Source organism: Poromitra crassiceps (genome assembly GCF_964638095.1).
Source record: "Poromitra crassiceps genome assembly, contig: HAP1_SCAFFOLD_58, whole genome shotgun sequence".
In the NCBI taxonomy this organism is placed as follows: Eukaryota; Metazoa; Chordata; class Actinopteri; order Beryciformes; family Melamphaidae; genus Poromitra; species Poromitra crassiceps.
Window position 1 is genome coordinate 1,716,181 of NW_028152259.1, and position 18,820 is coordinate 1,735,000.

At 44.8% G+C, this 18,820-nt stretch overlaps 1 protein-coding gene across 1 annotated transcript in view; it reads right to left on the bottom strand.

Annotated features, from left to right (window-relative positions):
• LOC310800742 (trafficking protein particle complex subunit 11-like) overlaps positions 1 to 18,820 on the bottom strand; it is a 72,204-nt gene that overhangs the window by 16,493 nt on the left and 36,891 nt on the right. Inside the window, exons 19-29 of the mRNA XM_083664677.1 lie at positions 18,561 to 18,686; positions 18,263 to 18,456; positions 16,250 to 16,398; positions 14,496 to 14,617; positions 12,392 to 12,511; positions 10,104 to 10,169; positions 7,229 to 7,385; positions 5,943 to 6,054; positions 4,172 to 4,263; positions 3,527 to 3,660; positions 1,640 to 1,807 (exon numbers count right to left, since the gene is read on the bottom strand). Of these exons, the coding sequence (XP_083520803.1) occupies positions 1,640 to 1,807; positions 3,527 to 3,660; positions 4,172 to 4,263; positions 5,943 to 6,054; positions 7,229 to 7,385; positions 10,104 to 10,169; positions 12,392 to 12,511; positions 14,496 to 14,617; positions 16,250 to 16,398; positions 18,263 to 18,456; positions 18,561 to 18,686 (1,440 nt within the window). The remainder of the gene's footprint in view (positions 1 to 1,639; positions 1,808 to 3,526; positions 3,661 to 4,171; positions 4,264 to 5,942; positions 6,055 to 7,228; positions 7,386 to 10,103; positions 10,170 to 12,391; positions 12,512 to 14,495; positions 14,618 to 16,249; positions 16,399 to 18,262; positions 18,457 to 18,560; positions 18,687 to 18,820) is intronic.

Sequence of the window (18,820 nt, forward strand, 5' to 3'; positions counted from 1 at the left end):
TAACACTAAGTCTGTTGACTAGTACATAGCTGGACTGTGTGTGATGTGTTCATACTAACACTAAGTCTGTTGACTAGTACATAGCTGGACTGTGTGTGATGTGTTCATACTAACACTAAGTCTGTTGACTTAAAGTACATAGCTGGACTGTGTGTGATGTGTTCATACTAACACTAAGTCTGTTGACTAGTACATAGCTGGACTGTGTGTGATGTGTTCATACTAACACTAAGTCTGTTGACTAGTACATAGCTGGACTGTGTGTGATGTGTTCATACTAACACTAAGTCTGTTGACTTAAAGTACATAGCTGGACTGTGTGTGATGTGTTCATACTAACACTAAGTCTGTTGACTTAAAGTACATAGCTGGACTGTGTGTGATGTGTTCATACTAACACTAAGTCTGTTGACTTAAAGTACATAGCTGGACTGTGTGTGATGTGTTCATACTAACACTAAGTCTGTTGACTTAAAGTACATAGCTGGACTCTGTGTGATGTGTTCATACTAACACTAAGTATGTTGACTAGTACATAGCTGGACTGTGTGTGATGTGTTCATACTAACACTAAGTCTGTTGACTTAAAGTACATAGCTGGACTGTGTGATGTGTTCATACTAACACTAAGTCTGTTGACTAGTACATAGCTGGACTGTGTGTGATGTGTTCATACTAACACTAAGTCTGTTGACTAGTACATAGCTGGACTGTGTGATGTGTTCATACTAACACTAAGTCTGTTGACTTAAAGTACATAGCTGGACTGTGTGATGTGTTCATACTAACACTAAGTCTGTTGACTAGTACATAGCTGGACTGTGTGTGATGTGTTCATACTAACACTAAGTCTGTTGACTTAAAGTACATAGCTGGACTGTGTGATGTGTTCATACTAACACTAAGTCTGTTGACTAGTACATAGCTGGACTGTGTGTGATGTGTTCATACTAACACTAAGTCTGTTGACTTAAAGCGGGAGCGTTGTGTTCATGAAAACAAGGAAGTAACTCCTGTGGATTTGCTACGAAAATGACGTTTCACGTAAGAATGGATTATTATTTCATCATGTGGTGAGTACCCGATGTCACAACATGTACATGGAGCTTTCTGGCGCTGTGTTTTGTTGACGTTGAACGGCGATATCGATAACGATGCTATTGCACCCAGAGGACGCTGTTTCCCCAATAGCAAAACTTGGAAAAGTTGCTGAATGGGGCTTTAATTAAACACCAAACCGCGGTGGTACAAAGGCTACTCACCAGGGGGCGCACAGCCTTCTAAGTGTGTGTAATGTATATATTAGAAAGAGGTGTTATGGCTGAAGCCCTGGGTGGGGTTGGTGTGTGTGTGTGTGTGTGTGTGTGCGTGTGTGTGTGCGTGTGTGTGTGTGTACCTTGACAAAGATGCGTTGGGCCAGGAAGTGCCACACTCTTTGTGTGTGTGTGTGTGTGTGTGTGTGTGTGTGTGTGTGTGTGTACCTTGACAAAGATGCGTTGGGGCAGGAAGCGGCGCAGTGTGTGTGTGTGTGTGTGTGTGTGTGTGTGTGTGTGTGTGTGTGTGTGTACCTTGACAAAGATGCGTTGGGGCAGGAAGTGCCACACTCTGTGTGTGTGTGTGTGTGTGTGTGTGTGTGTACCTTGACAAAGATGCGTTGGGGCAGGAAGCGGCGCAGTGTGTGTGGGCTGGCAGTGGGGCAGCGGGGCAGGCTGATGTTCAGCTGGGGGAGGGTTTGATACCCGGCCATCAGAGGGTAATAGTTATACAGCATCTGCTGCTCGGAGCCGGGCAGGATACGCAGACGCACCTGTACACACACACACACACACACACACACACACATAAGTACACACACACAGACACACACACACACGAGAGCACGTCAGCAGGCAGACACACAGTTTAATGCATCTTTCTGTCCATGTATTTATTTGTGACTAAATTACTGCAGGGTGACAACAATCCAGATCCAATTTGAGACCAATTTCGCCCAATTTAGGATGGAAGCAGATTTGGTAACATAATGCTGTCGTCTGTTATGCTGTAGCATAATCGATTCAATGTCAGTTCAAAAGCGGCTTTGGACTTTCTGAAATGTTAAAAAACAGTCCACCATAACTTTGTTTCTCCCTGAAAAGTTTGAAAAACTCAACAGGAATGTCTCTTTCCAGAAATCATATCCTGGTTGCTCAATGTAATCTACATACCTTATAGAGAGCTCCAGGGATGACGTATTTTTGTAGGCTGAATGCGGAAGTCCCGAACTTCCTGGTTCTTCACTGTTTCTGTCTATGGGATTTTTGAATGGGTTTTTGGCGCGATGCTTCAAATAATGTCTGTGGGCAACGCAAGTTTAATCAAACGCGAACCAAGGTTCAGCGGGATAATCTTCACACATGAGGACCACTTTCATGAGTTTTGAAGCGTAACTGCGAGCCCTAGAGGTAAAAAGCTTGTGCTAAGCTAATCCAGAACTACACACTGTCGCATAGGCGTCCACGCATTGATTGCGAGAGAAAGAATTTCCGCGTTCACTCGTGATGACGTATAATATCCGCGTCGACATTGTAGTCTCATTTAGCCGTTTGCTAGCTAGCCACCCTTTTAACGGCACATAAAAGCTTCAAAACTCATAAAAGTGGTCTTCATGTGTGAAGATGATATTACTAAACACTGGTTCGCATTTGATTAAGCCAGCGTTGCCCAGAGAGATTGTTAGAAGCATCGCGCCAAAAACCCATTCAAAACTACCATAGGCGAAAACTGTGAAGAACCAGGGCTGTTAGCATCGATGATTTCCGGACTCGTTCCTGGAGCTCTCTATAGTAAGCAGTTTCATGTAGGAACAATGTTCTTGTTGGGGGCGGCTGTAGCTCAGGAGGTAGAGCGGGTCATCACTAATCGCTTTGGATGAAAGAGGTCGGTGGTTTGATTCCCGGCTCCTCCAGTCTGCATGTCGAAGTGTCCTTGGGCAAGACACTGAACCCCAAATTGCTCCCGTTGGTGTGCCAGCACCCTGCGTGGCAGCCTGCCACCATCGGTGTATGAATGGGTGAATGTACCTACTGACTGTAAAGCGCTTTGGATAAAAGCGCTGTATAAATGCAGGCCATTTACCATTTACCACTTTCAACCAAACTACACCCACTAGCTGCTAGCTAGCTGCTGGTAGCTGCAGTTTCATGTAGGAACTAGCTAGCAGCTAGTGGGTGTAGTTTGGTTGAAAGAAAATAGTTCCGACATTAAACTGCTCATAACAAGGTCTGTGCATTATCTTGAGCAACCGGGTCATGATTTCTGGAAAGAGACGTTGCTGTTGAGTTTTTGAAATGTATTTTGTGTGTGCTTTGAGCACAACAAGCCGAGTGTCATCCAGTTCCATTGTATTGGAGAGAAGGCAGGAATTTCTAGGCCCGATATCTCCAAAACTCAGGCAACTAACACAAAATGATCTATATGGATAAATAGCACTTTTGGATTTTAGGGTGAACTGTCCCTTTAACAGTGGACTGGAGTCTCAGCTCACCTGTTTGAGTCCAGAGAACATGAAGGCATCAGAGGGTTCCACAGCCATCTCCACCTCCTGGACCAGAGACGTTCTGTTCTGGATGTGGTACCGCACCGCCAGAGACTCTCTGACCCGCCCAAACGATGGCAGCTCTTCACACACACAGACACGCATGCACGCACACGCACGCACGCACACGCACACACACACACACACACACACACACACACACACACACACACACACACACACACACACAGGCATATGGAAATATGGTTAATATATCAGAATCAGAATCAGAATCACTTTTATTGCCACAGTATGCAAGTTACATACGAGGAATTTGTCTTAGTGTCTGTATGCAGCGTAGCGGTTACATCAATATACAGAGATAAGAAGTAGGAAGATAACTAACGGCAAATGTATCAAGTGTTGAAACGTCTTTTTGTGAGTTTGACTCAATATCTGGCATGTATTTGCAACATTTCTACATAAGCATAACGTGTCATAAATGGCTAGGCAGTAGATAGTATAGTATAGTATAGTATAATATAGTATAATATAGTATAATATAGTATAGTATAGTATAGTATAATCTATAGGCAGTAGGCATACGGACATGGAGTGTAAAAACTATTCATTGCAGCAACATATTATACTGACCAGCATGGACGTATAGAGGGACCGTCTCCAGCATGACATGAGGCAGAGTCACTGTGGTCTGGACCAGAGGACTGTCTGGACCGGACGACTGTCTGTTAACAGAAGGGTACAATAAAGTTCACATGCTATTTTTTAACTGTATCAAACATGTCTCATGGGTCTTTAAAACAAGGTTATCAATTCTGTTGCAAAATAATAAAAAAATTCAAATCCAGCCTCAGTGGGACTTCTCTATGTGCTCTGTCTCTCCCCTCATTAACTATGTGCTCTGTCTCTATGTGCTGCGTGATTTCTAACCCCACATAGTTAAGTTAAGTTATCCTTTATTTATCCCCTTGGGGAAATTCATCCTCTGCATTTGACCCATCCTCTACTAGGAACCTTCCTAGAACTAGGAGCAGTGGGCAGCCACTGTGCAGCGCCCGGGGACCAACTCCAGTTCTTTTGCCAGTACCTTGGTCAGGGGCACTGACAGGAGTATTAACCCTAACATACATGTCTTTCTTTGGTGGAGGGAGGAAACCGGAGCACCCGGAGAAAACCCACACGGACACGGGGAGAACATGCAAACTCCACACAGAAAGGACCTGGGACGACCGGGGTTCGAACCCGGGACCTTCTTGCTGTGAGGCAACAGTGTTAACCACTGAGCCACCGTGCCGTCCAGATGGGATAAGCAATAACCACGCCCTGTGGCGCTGGGATTGGCCAGGAGCATTGAAGCTTGGGACTAAAGCACCTGGGGTTTTTCATCTTTTAAAATAAAGATGTTTAAAAAACTATTGCTTGTTACATTTTCAGTGCTGTACCTTTTCTCTGGGTAAGAATTGAGCTTAAAATTAACGATATGATACATTATATTATATGAGCTATGAACGTGAACACAAGACCGTTTATATTATTGCATGTTTTTGTAGATTGTGTACATTGTGTAGATTACAATTATTATGCTTATTATTATTATTACTATGCTAAGGAAGGTAGGTGACCATAATTCATTTCAATGTCCGCTCTCGAAATCGCTGTCCGTTCTCAAGAGCTATTCAGTTGGTTCATGAAATCGCTGGGCTGCGTGCCCTCCAGTGTTGCTCCTGGCCAATCCCGGCGCCACAGGGCGTGGTTATTGCTTATCCTATGTGGGGTTAGAAATCAGTGCTCTGTCTCTCCCCTCATTAACTATGTGCTGTTTTGATAAGATGATCTGTTGGGATAGATCCATCTTTGGTGCAGTTGATTGTTTTCTGTATGAACAGAAACATCTGGTATATACTCAAAATGCACCTAACCTGGCTCAGGATCCTGACAGAGTTTTTCATAATAAAAGCTAAATTATTTAAAGCCCCAGGCGTCTCTAGCTTAGAAAATAACATGGCTGGCAGGGAGGAGTTGGCATTAGAGCTGACCTCCAGTTTTAGCCACAGGGGTCCCTTGCCGCCAAAACATTGGCAGCCCAGTAGCAGTGCCTAAACACTGGTAAGGTCAGCCCTCCTTCAGACTTGGGTTTTTGCAAGTGAATTTTTGAAATTCTATGGTTCTTATAGTTCCAGATGTAGGACAGAATTATGGAGCCCAGTTCTTTGAAGAAAGCCGATGTAAGGAAGATGGGAATGTTTTGACAAAGATAGTGGAACCTCTTAACCGAGTTTATACAGCCAAGCATGGACAAAGGGAGGATATATTATGGTCTATCTCTTGATACATGATCTAGAAATGTGTTTTGTGCATTTTCATGTGCATACAGTATGTACAGTATGTGTGAGTGTGTGTGTACCTCCTCCATGATATCAAGTACTGTCCTGTAGCCACAGTGTTGTTGCCGTTGGTGACCGGTGGACACTGGAGACAGAAACACTCGCTGGCACACTCGCCTGTCTGTAGAACCACTGCACGCGCACACACACACACACGCACACGCGCACACACACACACGCACACACACACACACACACACACACACACACACACACACACACCGAGACGATAATTATTGGAAAATAATCTGTGACAGGGTGATCAGGCACTGACGTGAACCCCAGCCTTAATAATATACCTAAAGATCATATAGTGTGCCCCGACATCAACAAAATCTAGGTAGTTTTGCAATGAAGCATATATATATATATATATATATATATATATACACACACACACACACATAGATTATAGATTAATTACACACAAAGTGAAATATTTCTAGCCTTGATTCGTTTCATTTTTCATAATTTTGGCCTACAGCTCCACAAAACCCCCAAAACAGTATTTCAAGAAATTAGAATAGTGTGAAGAAAATCAACAGTTACTTCTCAGTTATGACTGATTCCAGCCTCAGTCCACTCCCTCTGAATCTCCGCCAAATTTTTTAATCGTCTTTGCTTGACAATCCGCTGAAGCTCACGGTCATCCATGGTATTTCCATGATATTCAAATTTTTTGGAACGGTTCTGTGTATATATATATATATGTGTGTGTGTGTGTGTGTGTGTGTGTGTGTGTGTGTGTGTGTGTGTGTGTGCATTTTTTAATCCTTGTTTCCCCCCACCCCCTTTTAATTCTGCCGCTGCTCCTTTGCATAGAAAATGAGTCAGTTGAGGTGGTTGGGGCATCTGGTAAGGATCCCTCCTGGAGGCACGTCCAGCTTGGAGGAGACCACGGGGCAGAGCGAGGGGCTAGGTGGAGAGATTATATCTCCACGCTGGCCTGGGAACGACTCGGGATCCCCCAGTCAGAGCTGGCTAATGTGGCCAGGGAAAGGCAAGTCTGGGGTCCCCTGCTGGTCCCCTGCTGGAACTGCTACCTCCGCGACTCGACCCCGGATAAGCGGTTGAAGATGGATGGATAGATGGATGTTTTATTCTTATTCGTTAGTGTGTTGCTTTTGATTCTTTGTATTTGATTTCATTTTCTTTGTATGTCTGTCATGTAGCATGTGTTGTTGTCTTGGACCGCAGGAAGACTAGCTGTCGTCTAGGCGTCAGCTAATGGGGATCATTATAAATAAATGAAGAAATAAATTATATATATATATATATATATAAGATATATAAAATAAACAGATACCTTGTTGTAGCTGTGAGTGGAGCTGGGGGGTGCTGCTCGTCATGGTAACCAGCTGCAGAGAGGAGGCGGCCAGCAGGAGGGGCCAAGGAGACGACGACAGCAGGTCGCTCATCAACAGGAAGGGGATGTCCACTGCTACCCGCTCCAACGGCTCAAACTTCAAAGATACAAGCAGATATACCGTAATCATAATAATTTAATTCATTAAATCAGTCATCAAGACAGAAGTGATCCCTGCCATCACCCAATCCAATGACTCACCCTGTAAACTAGGGCATTCACACCCAGTCATCGACTACTCCCAAAAGGTAGTTGACTAGTCACAGGTGACCCACTGGCTGTTCATCATAAACAGCCAGTAAAGGGTTAACTAATGTAGGCTGGACCAACCTGGGAAAATGTGAAATAGCAGTGTCCTGATTGGCTCTGAGAGGCTGTTTATAAATGAGCCACTTGTCTGAGCTAGGGCGTGTACCACGAATGGAGATCAACAGATCCAGGATCTGTCCCCTTGATCTGGTTTGACTAAAAAGCTAGCTAAAAGATACCACGAAGGAGGTTATCAGCTGGGTCTGTCAATTTAGGATTTCCCTAACCAGCTCTGAGCTCGTGCACATGAAAATGCGCGTGCACAGGAGCTCGTGCCCACGAAAGAGGCGTGGTTTATAAGAACTAGCCAATCACAATGCAATATGGACAGCGCCAGACACGCCTATTTCCACATTAATTCAAAGCGCACATCAAAGTGTATTAATTATAGCGGAGCTTTACTGTATGTCAGAATCAAAAATCCGTGTTGGATATTAGTCTGTTACTGAAGGACTGTCTAACGTTACCACTTTTATTCACATCAGTCATTTAATTTCTTTGAACAGCAGTTTCTGCCTCCACGAGCCTATAGTAGTTTATAAACTCAATAAAACCTGCATGTCTTGTTTGCGAGTGGAAGTAATGTGTAATCTCAGTCTAAATTTCCAAAATCTGTAGGCCTATTTATTTAAAATCTAAAAGAAACATAGGATAAATGAATAATGATCTCTTATCACTCATGATGTGTTTGTGCTGTTTATTGACACTGATTGGCTAAACATTAGTCCCCTACGCTGATAGACTAATCCTTTTTTCACCCCAAGAAATCCCTGTTGCATAGCATGATGCTAAAGCAGAAGCAGCCACAACTCAACTCAGTGGAGTGGGCGGATTGGAAGGTCTGGACCCAGGCAACCACTAGATGGCAGAAGGGTACTTTAAAACAACAGCTTGAGTTTCTTCACCTGCAAAAAGCCACTGTCTTTTTTTTGGCAGTTTGAGTTATTATTATTACTGCATAAGTTATTACCTCTGGCAAACGAGTACTTTAAGGAGTAGTTTAAATTGAAAGTCAAATCGAATCCTGACACACCTAGTGTGAATACATGGTAACACAAGCAATCGCTTTCTCATCTGAGACTAGGGATGAAATGATTACCAGTTTAATGATAAACCGTGTTACCGTGATTACAGTGCTTTGAAAAACATGGTGAATCTGGAGTTTTCAATATAAAACTTATAACTTATTATTATTGAGCGTATTATCAGTACTTTTTGAACATTTTCAGCACATTTTAACAACTAGGCATCTGGCACACTCAATTCCTAGTCGCTATTCCCGCCCTGCAGCTGGCATACGCAGCTCGGCTGCTGCGTGGCCTCGCCCTGCAGCTTGCATAATGAAGCTTGGCTGCTGCGTGGCCTCGCCTCCTCTATTGGCGTGCGTGGGTGTGTTGCTCACAAAATGTTATTGTCCTTAAGTTTACATGTGTGTGTGTGTGTGCCCCTTAATTTTACATGTGCGTGTGCGTGTGTGTGTGTGTGTGTGTGTGTGTGTGTGTGAGTGTGTGTGTGTGTGAGTGTGCGTGTGTGCGTGCCCCAGCAAGTAGAGCTGTGCATCTTCACTGATCTCATGATTCGATACGATTATACAAGTCTACGATTCGATTCGATTCGATTATACGATGCATCTTAAATCGATGCATCACTGAGGACCGCAATGGAAATAAGCCGCAAGGCCTTATTGTGTTTTTATCCTCGGTGAAAGGTCTGTGACTTTTTTCACCAAATAAATCAATCAATCAATCAAAAAACTTTTTCCGCAATACATGATTTATTTTTTCTCACTTTCTTTTTTCTCACTGTGTGGCTACTTTTAAAATAAAAGTGCATTTGGAATTGCATTGTATTATGATCCATAATTAAAATAAACAACTGCATGTACTTACATTCTATTTTATTTCATTATAAAAAATAAATAAATAAATAAATAATCGATTTTTGATATTTGTTAATCGATTCAGAATCGTCCTATTAAGCATCGCGATGCATCTCTGAATCGATTATTTTCGGCAGCTCTACCAGCAAGTGGGCAATGTCTGTTTGTTTGTTTACATTTTTGTCCCACTGATATCATAGGAGGCATTGTGACATCACTGATGTCATCAGTGACGTCATAAGACTGATGATGTCATCAGTGATGTCATAAGATGATTTTGCTCTTATGACATCACTGATGACATCATCAGTCTTATGACACATCACTGTCACAATGCCTCCTATGACATCATCAGTCGGACAAAAATTGAAATAAACAAACATTGCTCCCTTTTATAATAGATACCGTGATAATAAATACTTATAACAGCGATACATTTGGTCATTATAATCGTGATAAGAATACAATTTTAAATTTGAATAGTTTCATCTCTATCTGAGACAATCTAAAAGAACAGTGTTTTAGATCATTAGACTCAGAAACATGGATGAACATTGTTGAGCCAAAAGCTAAAAGACTCACAGACAAACACTGACACACTTGTGCTATAAAGCATCAGCTACAGACCTTGGTGGACACAAACTTGACAGACACCTCGAATGGGACCACGGTCTCTATGGTAACAGTCTCATCCTGCAAGAGAAAAGGGAGGAGTCAATCAGAGGAGGTAGTGCTCAGCGTCAGCACTGACTCTAGATCAGTGCTTCTTCAAATACAGGTTGGGACAGCAAGGCTTTTCCTGCATAGAGGAATTGTTGGCACCCCAAAGGCGTCTTCGCCCCCCAGAGAGAGGTTTTAGCGTTGTACATTAAAAAGTTACACTAAATTGTAAGGGACATTACTTTATTCTTTGATTATGGGGTGCAATAAAAGAGAAAAAATCCTGGAAATGACTGATACACTGTAGGACAAGCTGCATATTAAAGGAAGGGTTTGCGATTTTTAACCCACTTTGTATATCATTATAATCTCAGTAATATAAGCAGATGGACAGTGCTGACCTTCTCTATATGTTTTCCACACAGAGAAATATCCTCCATTTGTCTGCCTGCAGAAACACCAGCTGGTCTGAGTCATTAACTCATTGAGTGCCAGCCACTTTTGGAAAACGGATGCTCCCAGTGCCAGCCCTTTCAGAGCGTTTTCAGTGATAACTCAAGCCCCACAGAATATTGTGTGATATTACTATGTAAACACCGAACACGCCCAAAGAACGATGAGACTCTCTTGTATCATCAGCAAAAAAAGTTTATTGATATCATTTTCCGTTCTTTAGTTATCAGCCGGAGAAGATAGGTTGATTTCACCAAAAACAGACGTTTCAAACTAGAAGCTGAGATAATGAGCCTTTTGTGAAATGAAGCATTTCAAGCACATCACTGACTCTGAAGCTAATATTTTCTGATGTAGTGACACCTCAAAAATAATTTCCTTCAATAAAAGAGCGAAAACAAAGGAATTTTGATGGCAAAATAATATTTTTTAGCTGCAACCAGCAGCGCTGGCCCCTGCGTGGTCTTGATTTACTGCTGGTGGGCATCAGATATTCTAGCTTGTGTTTGCCAATCTGTCTGTCCATCGAGCCTGCTGTCTGGGTCGGTGTTGTATGGTGCCCTGCGTGCCCCACCCCCCTCAACTGCACACTCCTCCTCCGTGGGAGTGTCTCTGGTGGCTCTCTGCTCTGAATTTTCCACTGCACGTTTCAAAGTGCGCTGCACCCAGCCTATTTTCACAGCACTCCGCCGTTTTTGTCGCCGGCTCCCAGCGCTTCCAGCTGAGAATAATTTATCTTTTCAGAAAGACGCTCGTGTCGGGTGCTCCTTTTCTGGCAACTAATCATGTGGAGGGGCTATCGCAACAGACAGAAAGGCTCAATTGTGGGAGCAGATTGGCACAGCTAACGTTACAGCATGCATCGGTTTCCGTGTGCCCAGTGCCCACGGCTTCTTCTGTTTTTTTCCTCGCCTTTCTCTAATCTGGAGAGCACTGTCGCCACCTAATGGGTCCGTAAAATAGCTTTTACACATTCAACATCCCCCATATTTTTACAGGAGATGCATCAGGCTTTGATCCACGTCCCACCGTCAAAAAACGCAATTGACGTCTTTAGACGTCATTGGCACTCTACGTTACTATTTGAATTGACGTCTTTAGACGTCATTGGCACTCAATGAGTTAAGGCTCGATGCGATTCTCCGCGGATGTGCGCACACAGAAAGAATGAAAAGAAACGCCTAACGCATCATTCTGATACAGAAGTGCTGGAATAAAGTGCAGAGCGCTCAGTGCAGGAGAAACATGAAGAGAAGGTCAAGGCTGCCCATCTGCATATATGACTGACCTTGTAATGATACAAAGCAGCAAAGCTTTCCTGCAACTCAAAATCAAGCATTTTTACTGCATCATTTTAGATCATAGTAAAGTTAAAGTCCCACATTTGTACTGTACCCCTGAAATAGCTTCCTTTCTCAAACTCGGGGTGCTTGAAAACACATTGCTCCATTAAGTTCAGTCTGTACGTCGTGGCCCCATCATGCTTAGTGGCACCCCCATAGGCTGGTTTAGCAAGCCTGGTTCTCCGGGTGAAAATACACCTGGTGTTAGTGCTGCTTTACCTGGCTGCTGCTTTACCTGGCTGCTGCTTTACCTGGCTGCTGCTTTACCTGGCTGCTGCTTTACCTGGCTGCTGCTTTACCTGGCTGCTGCTTTACCTGGCTGCTGCTTTACCTGGCTGCTGCTTTACCTCGCTGCTGCTTTACCTGGCTGCTGCTTTACCTGGCTGCTGCTTTACCTGGCTGCTGCTTTACCTTACTGCTGCTTTACCTTACTGCTGCTTTACCTGGCTGCTGCTTTACCTTGTGACACTTGCAGCTGATGGGTTGTCCTTCCACAGTGGTGTCGATGCTGTAGGCCACGTGGAACAGGAAGACCCTTGGCCCAGTCGTTACACACCTCACGTACACACACCTCTCCACCTGGAGACAAATGCACATACTGGATTACTATTGTTTTTGCCATTTGGGGAGCTGAACATGTAGGCAGGTAGGTGGGTGACTGACCACTGACCTAAAAAAGGATGGACAGAGCTGTCCCATTGATTTTGGGCTCCCGTTTGGAGTTCAAACATTGGACCGTCGCCATCTTGATTTTTCGTCAGCAGAGTGGGAGGGAATGGGTTGAGTCCGTCTGCACCTCCTCACGTGAGATGGGAGTTTCCCAGAGCCCCAGAGCCGCAGCTCCGCCTGGTATTGGTCCGTGATCGGCAAGCTGCGCGATCACTGGACAGGTGATCTGTCAATCACCCCCTTTCCTATCGTCTATTTTACTCCAAACGGGCGAGTTATAAAAAAAATGACGCCCCTACAGTTGTTATGAAAAGGTGAAATTAACTATATAGACCAAAACCATGTTAACTCATTGAGTGCCAGCCACTTTTGGAAAACGGATGCTCCCAGTGCCAGCCCTTTCAGAGCGTTTTCAGTGATTTCTCAAGACCCACAGAATATTGTGTGATATTACTATGTAAACACCGAACACGCCCAAAGAACGATGAGACTATCTTGTATCATCAGCAAAAAAAAGTTTATTGATATCATTTTCCGTTCTTTAGTTATCAGCAGGAGAAGATAGGTTGGTTTCAGCAAAAACAGACGTTTCAAACTAGAAGCTGAGATAATGAGCCTTTTGTGAAATGAAGCATTTCAAGCACATCACTGACCCTGAACCTAATATTTTCTGATGTAGTGACACCTCAAAAATAATTTCCTTCAATAAAACAGATGGCAAAATAATATTTTTTAGCTGCAACCAGCAGCGCTGGCCCCTGCGTGCGCAGACCCTACACCTTCTTGCTGGTCTTGATTTACTGCTGGTGGGCATCAGATATTCCAGCTTGTGTTTGCCAATCTGTCCATCGAGCCTGCTGTCTGGGTCGGTGTTGTATGGTGCCCTGCGTGCCCCACCCCCCTCAACTGCAAACCCCTCCTCCGTGGGAGTGTCTCTGGTGGCTCTCTGCTCTGAATTTTCCGCTGCACGTTTCAAAGTGCGCTGGCTGCATCCAGCCTATTTTCACAGCGTTCCGCCGTTTTTGTCGCCGGCTCCCAGCGCTTCCAGCTGAGAATAATTTATCTTTTCAGAAAGACACTGGTGTCGGCTGTCGGGTGCTCCTTTTCTGGCAACTAATCATGTGGAGGGGCTATCGCAACAGACAGAAAGGCTCAATTGTGGGAGCAGATTGGCTGATGTTCACAGGCACAGCTAACGTTACAGCATGCATCGGTTTCCGTTTCCCCATGGCTTCTTCTCTGTTTTTTTCCTCACCTTTCTCTAATCTGGAGAGCACTGTCGCCACCTAATGGGTCCGTAAAATAGCTTATACACCTTCAACATCCCCCATATTTTTTCAGGAGATGCATCAGGCTTTGATCCACGTCCCACCGTCAAAAAACGCAATTGACGACTTTAGTCGTCATTGGCACTCTACGTTACTATTTGAATTGACGACTTTAGTCGTCATTGGCACTCAATGAGTTAAGGGCCAGGCATTTTAACATGGGGGTGAACGGTCAGGAACGACGGGACTTCTGAGCCCTGCCTCAAGTGGCCATGCGAGGAATTACAGTTTTCAGGGTTACTTCCTGGTCCTCGTGGGAAAACCTTGCTCACTGTGGGCGATAGGTTCAAATGCATAGCGTAGTTAAAGGTGACACAGCAAAGCGCAGCAGGCTGAGAGAGGTGAATACAGCAGGATCAGATAATAAGGATATGATGCACTGCGTGGCAGGAAGTCAGCTATTTACAGGACGTTAATCCATGCATTACACATGGCCCTATTTCCTCTGTTCCAGGCCGTTGCTCTGTGCGTTATACACAGCCCTATGTGTGTGTGTGTGTGTGTGTGTGTGTGTGTGTGTGTGTGTGTGTGTGTGTGCGTGTGCGTGTGCGTGTGTGTGTGTGTACCTTCTGGCCTGGGTGGAGGTCTCCCACAGGGATGTCAGGCAGCAGGGCAGGGTCTGTGTCGTCACACACTGTGGAGCCGCTGAGCGTCACCTGGGTGCTCTGGCTCAGGTTGGCATCCTGGCCTGGAGACACCAATCAAAACAACGCATACACACAATCGGTGCTTTGGGACCGCAGGAACCTTTTCATAGTGCTAGGATACAATAGACCCTTCTCACGGGGGACATTTTGTGTCGAAAAGGCAGGGTAAACACAGGTGCAAGCAAAACACTAATGAGGGTTTCCAACTTCCACGATTGGAATTTGGAAACCCTCATTAGTGTTTTATGCTTTGCTGTCAAGCTACTACAATAGCAGCGTTTAGCATGCTAACCACCGGCCTCACTTCAGCATTCCTATGGTTCCTATTGGCGGGGCGACTGCAAACAGAAAAAAGCCCTTGGAGGTATGTAGTTCTCTGGAAACCTCCCCACTGGGCAGTTCCTCTCAGGGAGTCCGCAGAACTGTTTAAGGCCGTTTCACACCGGTGCGGATCTCCGTGTGAATAATTGACACGGACATTCGCAAAAAGATGTTTTAATTAGTTGTAATTGAAGCTTGCACACCGCGGCCGAACATTCATGCGGCATTTTATTTTTCCGAATGGACATTGACGTCTGCACGGAAACACCTGCGGAAAATACGTTTGACCAATGAAATCCTTTGTTTACAGCTGATGTCATACCTCCACTACTCTTGCCAAACCCCCCGGCTAATCAATTTGGTTTCTCAACATCCAATTTTATTTTATATGACAACCACCATGACGATCAACACCGAAATCAACGACAATAGATCTTCAATTCGCCCAGCAGCTGGGATCCACTGAAGATGGTAATGTAGCTGTTGTGTAACAAATTGCTACTTGCTAACGTTGTAAACCACTGTTGTAAATGGATGGAGCTAATGTTAGCCACTTGTATCCAAGTGCTAACTATCAGTTTAGCATCAAATTTGGGGTCCGCTGCTACTGCTTCCATTTTCTCTTCTCATTGTTTTTTCAACTGATGGAAATTTCCCTGCCTCCAGTTTCTTTTCATGGCTTGTCTCGCTGCTGTGTCTGTCTGTCTGTCTGTCTGACGTTAGCCGACTAGTAGCTAGCTTGCGCTTGCGGGTAGGTGGTGCTGTCCTACTAGACGGGAGCCCAGGAGGGACACTAACTACTGGTTACATTGAACACTGTTTTTCCGCTGCGGAAAATGAACGTGGGACTGCGAATAATTCGCACCGGACCTGTGTGTATAGGTTGCAATGCGGAAGATTCGCACGGAATTTCGTACCGCATTCCGCCTCCGCACCGCATCTGTGTGAAACGGCCTTTAGTCTGAAAGCACCTAATGCTACCATGAAGACCAATCAACACAAAACATACACACGATGTTACCATGGAGTTTGGCAAGACAAAAACAGGTTCTCCTTACCATGACGGTACAGAAGATGTTCTCCCGATTTTAGTGGGGATGCAATATTTCCACTAAATATAGTCCCACATATATAAATGATGTGATTTTTGCTGGAGTCTGTAACAAACAAGCATGTTACCTTACGACTGGACAATATGATTTGTAGGCCGGGGCATCTCTGAAGCACCACACTTTTACCTTCATTAAATTCCAGCTGCTCCTGCCATTGGATATTGCACTTGGCCAAATCCAACATGGATTGGATTAATTGTGTCCTTTCTGCTGTACTGCAGCTCGTTCTGTATACCGTACCTGGTTTGAGGCCGGCCGTCAGTTTAACATCTCTGGCCACGCCCTCCTCCTGTGATTGGACGGTGAGGGTGATGCAGTACATCTCGTTGGTGAGCGCAGGAGGCTGGTGGCTCAGCTCCACACAGATCTTTGGGACTCTGGAGATGATCCTAACAAGACAGGAACAAAGACAACCAGCTCACCACATTTCTGTGGCAAACAGAGCAGTGCACGTAGCAACTGATAATGTAATACCTGCAGGGTAATGTGAAGGGGAAAAACACATTGTAAGTGTAAGATGTTGGAAAATCTCCCTTGAAATGGGCCAGTAGTTAAGAGGTGGGACACAGATTTTTTTTTTTACCCATTCATGTAATAAGGACTTATAATGGTAATAGCTCAAAAGGCACGTGACGTAAATTGTCGCGCAAGTAAAGTTCTGCATTCATTTTCTCCGTAGACATTTAGATAAATCCTTATATAACGAGTTTTAAGGCTCAAACCAAGCCAACCCGTGACCTACTGAATCGTGAGTGACCATAAAACATTCGGTTTAAGCGAGAACAAAAAATAACAACGGGAAAATAAATGTAACGTAGAATTTCACTGGCGGGGGAGGGGGGGGGGGGGGGGAGATGGCACAGAGCACTGTGAGTTTTGAGGTGAAGATGAAAGTATAAACGGGACAGTGCTACAGTGTCAGATGGAAGGCGTGCAGCAATCACCACTCACCTGGTTAAAGTTATGGTGTTCTTCAAAACTGTGGAAAAGGAGTCTTAAATCCATGCTTCTGATGAGCGACCAATCAATATAATCCAGCAGGTCAAAAGTATTTCTCTAAAGTTGCCATCATACAAAAAACGGAGAAACGCGGGCCATAACTTTGCGCCGACGACGGACAGACAAGTGGTCAAGTATAATTCATTACACTATATCTCGCAGACGGTCATTTAATAAACAAAACAACGTTCCGTTTCTTACCGTTCCTGAGATATCGCATTACCCAGCATGAAAATGACGTTCCTGAGGTCACCTTGAAATTTGACCACCAAAATCAAATCAGTTCATCCTTGAGTCCAAGTGGATGTTTGAGCCAAATTTGAAGCAATTCCATCGAGGCGTCCTGTGACGGACAACCCGAAAATATAATGCCTTCAGCCACGGCTATCGCCAGGTGGAGGCATAAAAACGTTTGCCCTTTTTTTCCGTGACAAAGACGAGACAATGATGAGCTAAAAATAGATCCTGATCATAAAAACTATGACGTATTGTATGTGTATTTTTCATTGACGAGACGAACGTTAACAGAAAGTAAACACAAAGCACATGGCTACTGGCTGTCATCGGCACAGGCTTTTGCTGCTGGACTGCAGCCAGGGCAGCTTTGTATGGAGTTTGGACCAATGGACCTTCGCCAACAATGGCTTTGTATTTCTCGGTCCAATGGGACATTTGACTACTATGGGTTTCGGAAAAATACATGAATGGACGCACCACGCTAACTGTCTGCTAACTGTAGCCTGAGCCGGGCACATGGCTAATGGCTGGGTTACGTTAATGTGTTATCTGCTAACCTCAGTTCACTAACACTTCAAAGCAGTTGTGAGTGAAACATGGAAAGTAATGAACGTAAGGCACGTCCAAGTCAACATGTTTGTCAGACAAGTGAAAGGCTTTATCAGGTCACACATCACGTGTTGCTGCTGTGACGTTCCTGCAAGTTGATTTATGTATTTATTGATATATGTGGACCACTGACTTATATGTCAGGCTATTATGTGCTGAGAGGTGCTGACCTGCAGCAGGCTTATCCCACTCGCCGACGGGCGCATCTTCTGATTGTACCATACATTTAATTCATCCGAGACTGAGTCAAGTCTGATTATTCACTCCCGAGACCGATACCGTACGGCGCGCACAGTCCCAGTCTTGGCCCCGCCCCCTGGCTGTGTGGGCTCTGTGTGTGTGTGTGTGTGTGTGTGGGCTCTGTGTGTGTGTGTGTGTGTGTGTGTGTGTGTGTGTGAGTGTGTTTACATGGTGCTGTGCTGTATGTTGATGCAGTCCCAGTCTTGGGCCCGCCCCCTGGCTGTGTGGGCTCTGGGTCGGGCAGAGCGGCTGGCCTGCAGTGCCTCGTGGCCTGAGGCTGCGTCTCCTCCTGCTCCTCTCCAGGTCACAAACACACAGCGCCCCCTGCTGTCACTGCCCAGCATCACCTCCACACCTGTCATCTACACACGCACACGCACAAGTACAGAGCACAATGAATGCCAAGCTTAAGAATGTTTGTTTTGCCTCCTGACTGTATATTGGTCTGTATGTGGGCCTGCTCTACCTCGATCTTCTTGCCCACGTCTTCGGTCTTGGCCACAAAGCTGAAGTTGTAGCATCTGGTTGCCCCCGGCGACAGGCACATGCTCTCCTGGCCCGACGACTCCACCACACACCACTGGTTGTACTCCTACACACACACACACACACACACACACACACACACACACACACACACACACACGGCCAGACATTTAGGAGAAACACACATTTTCAAACGGAGCCAGGTGTTGCTGACACAGCAGAATTGCTAAGCATGAAGAA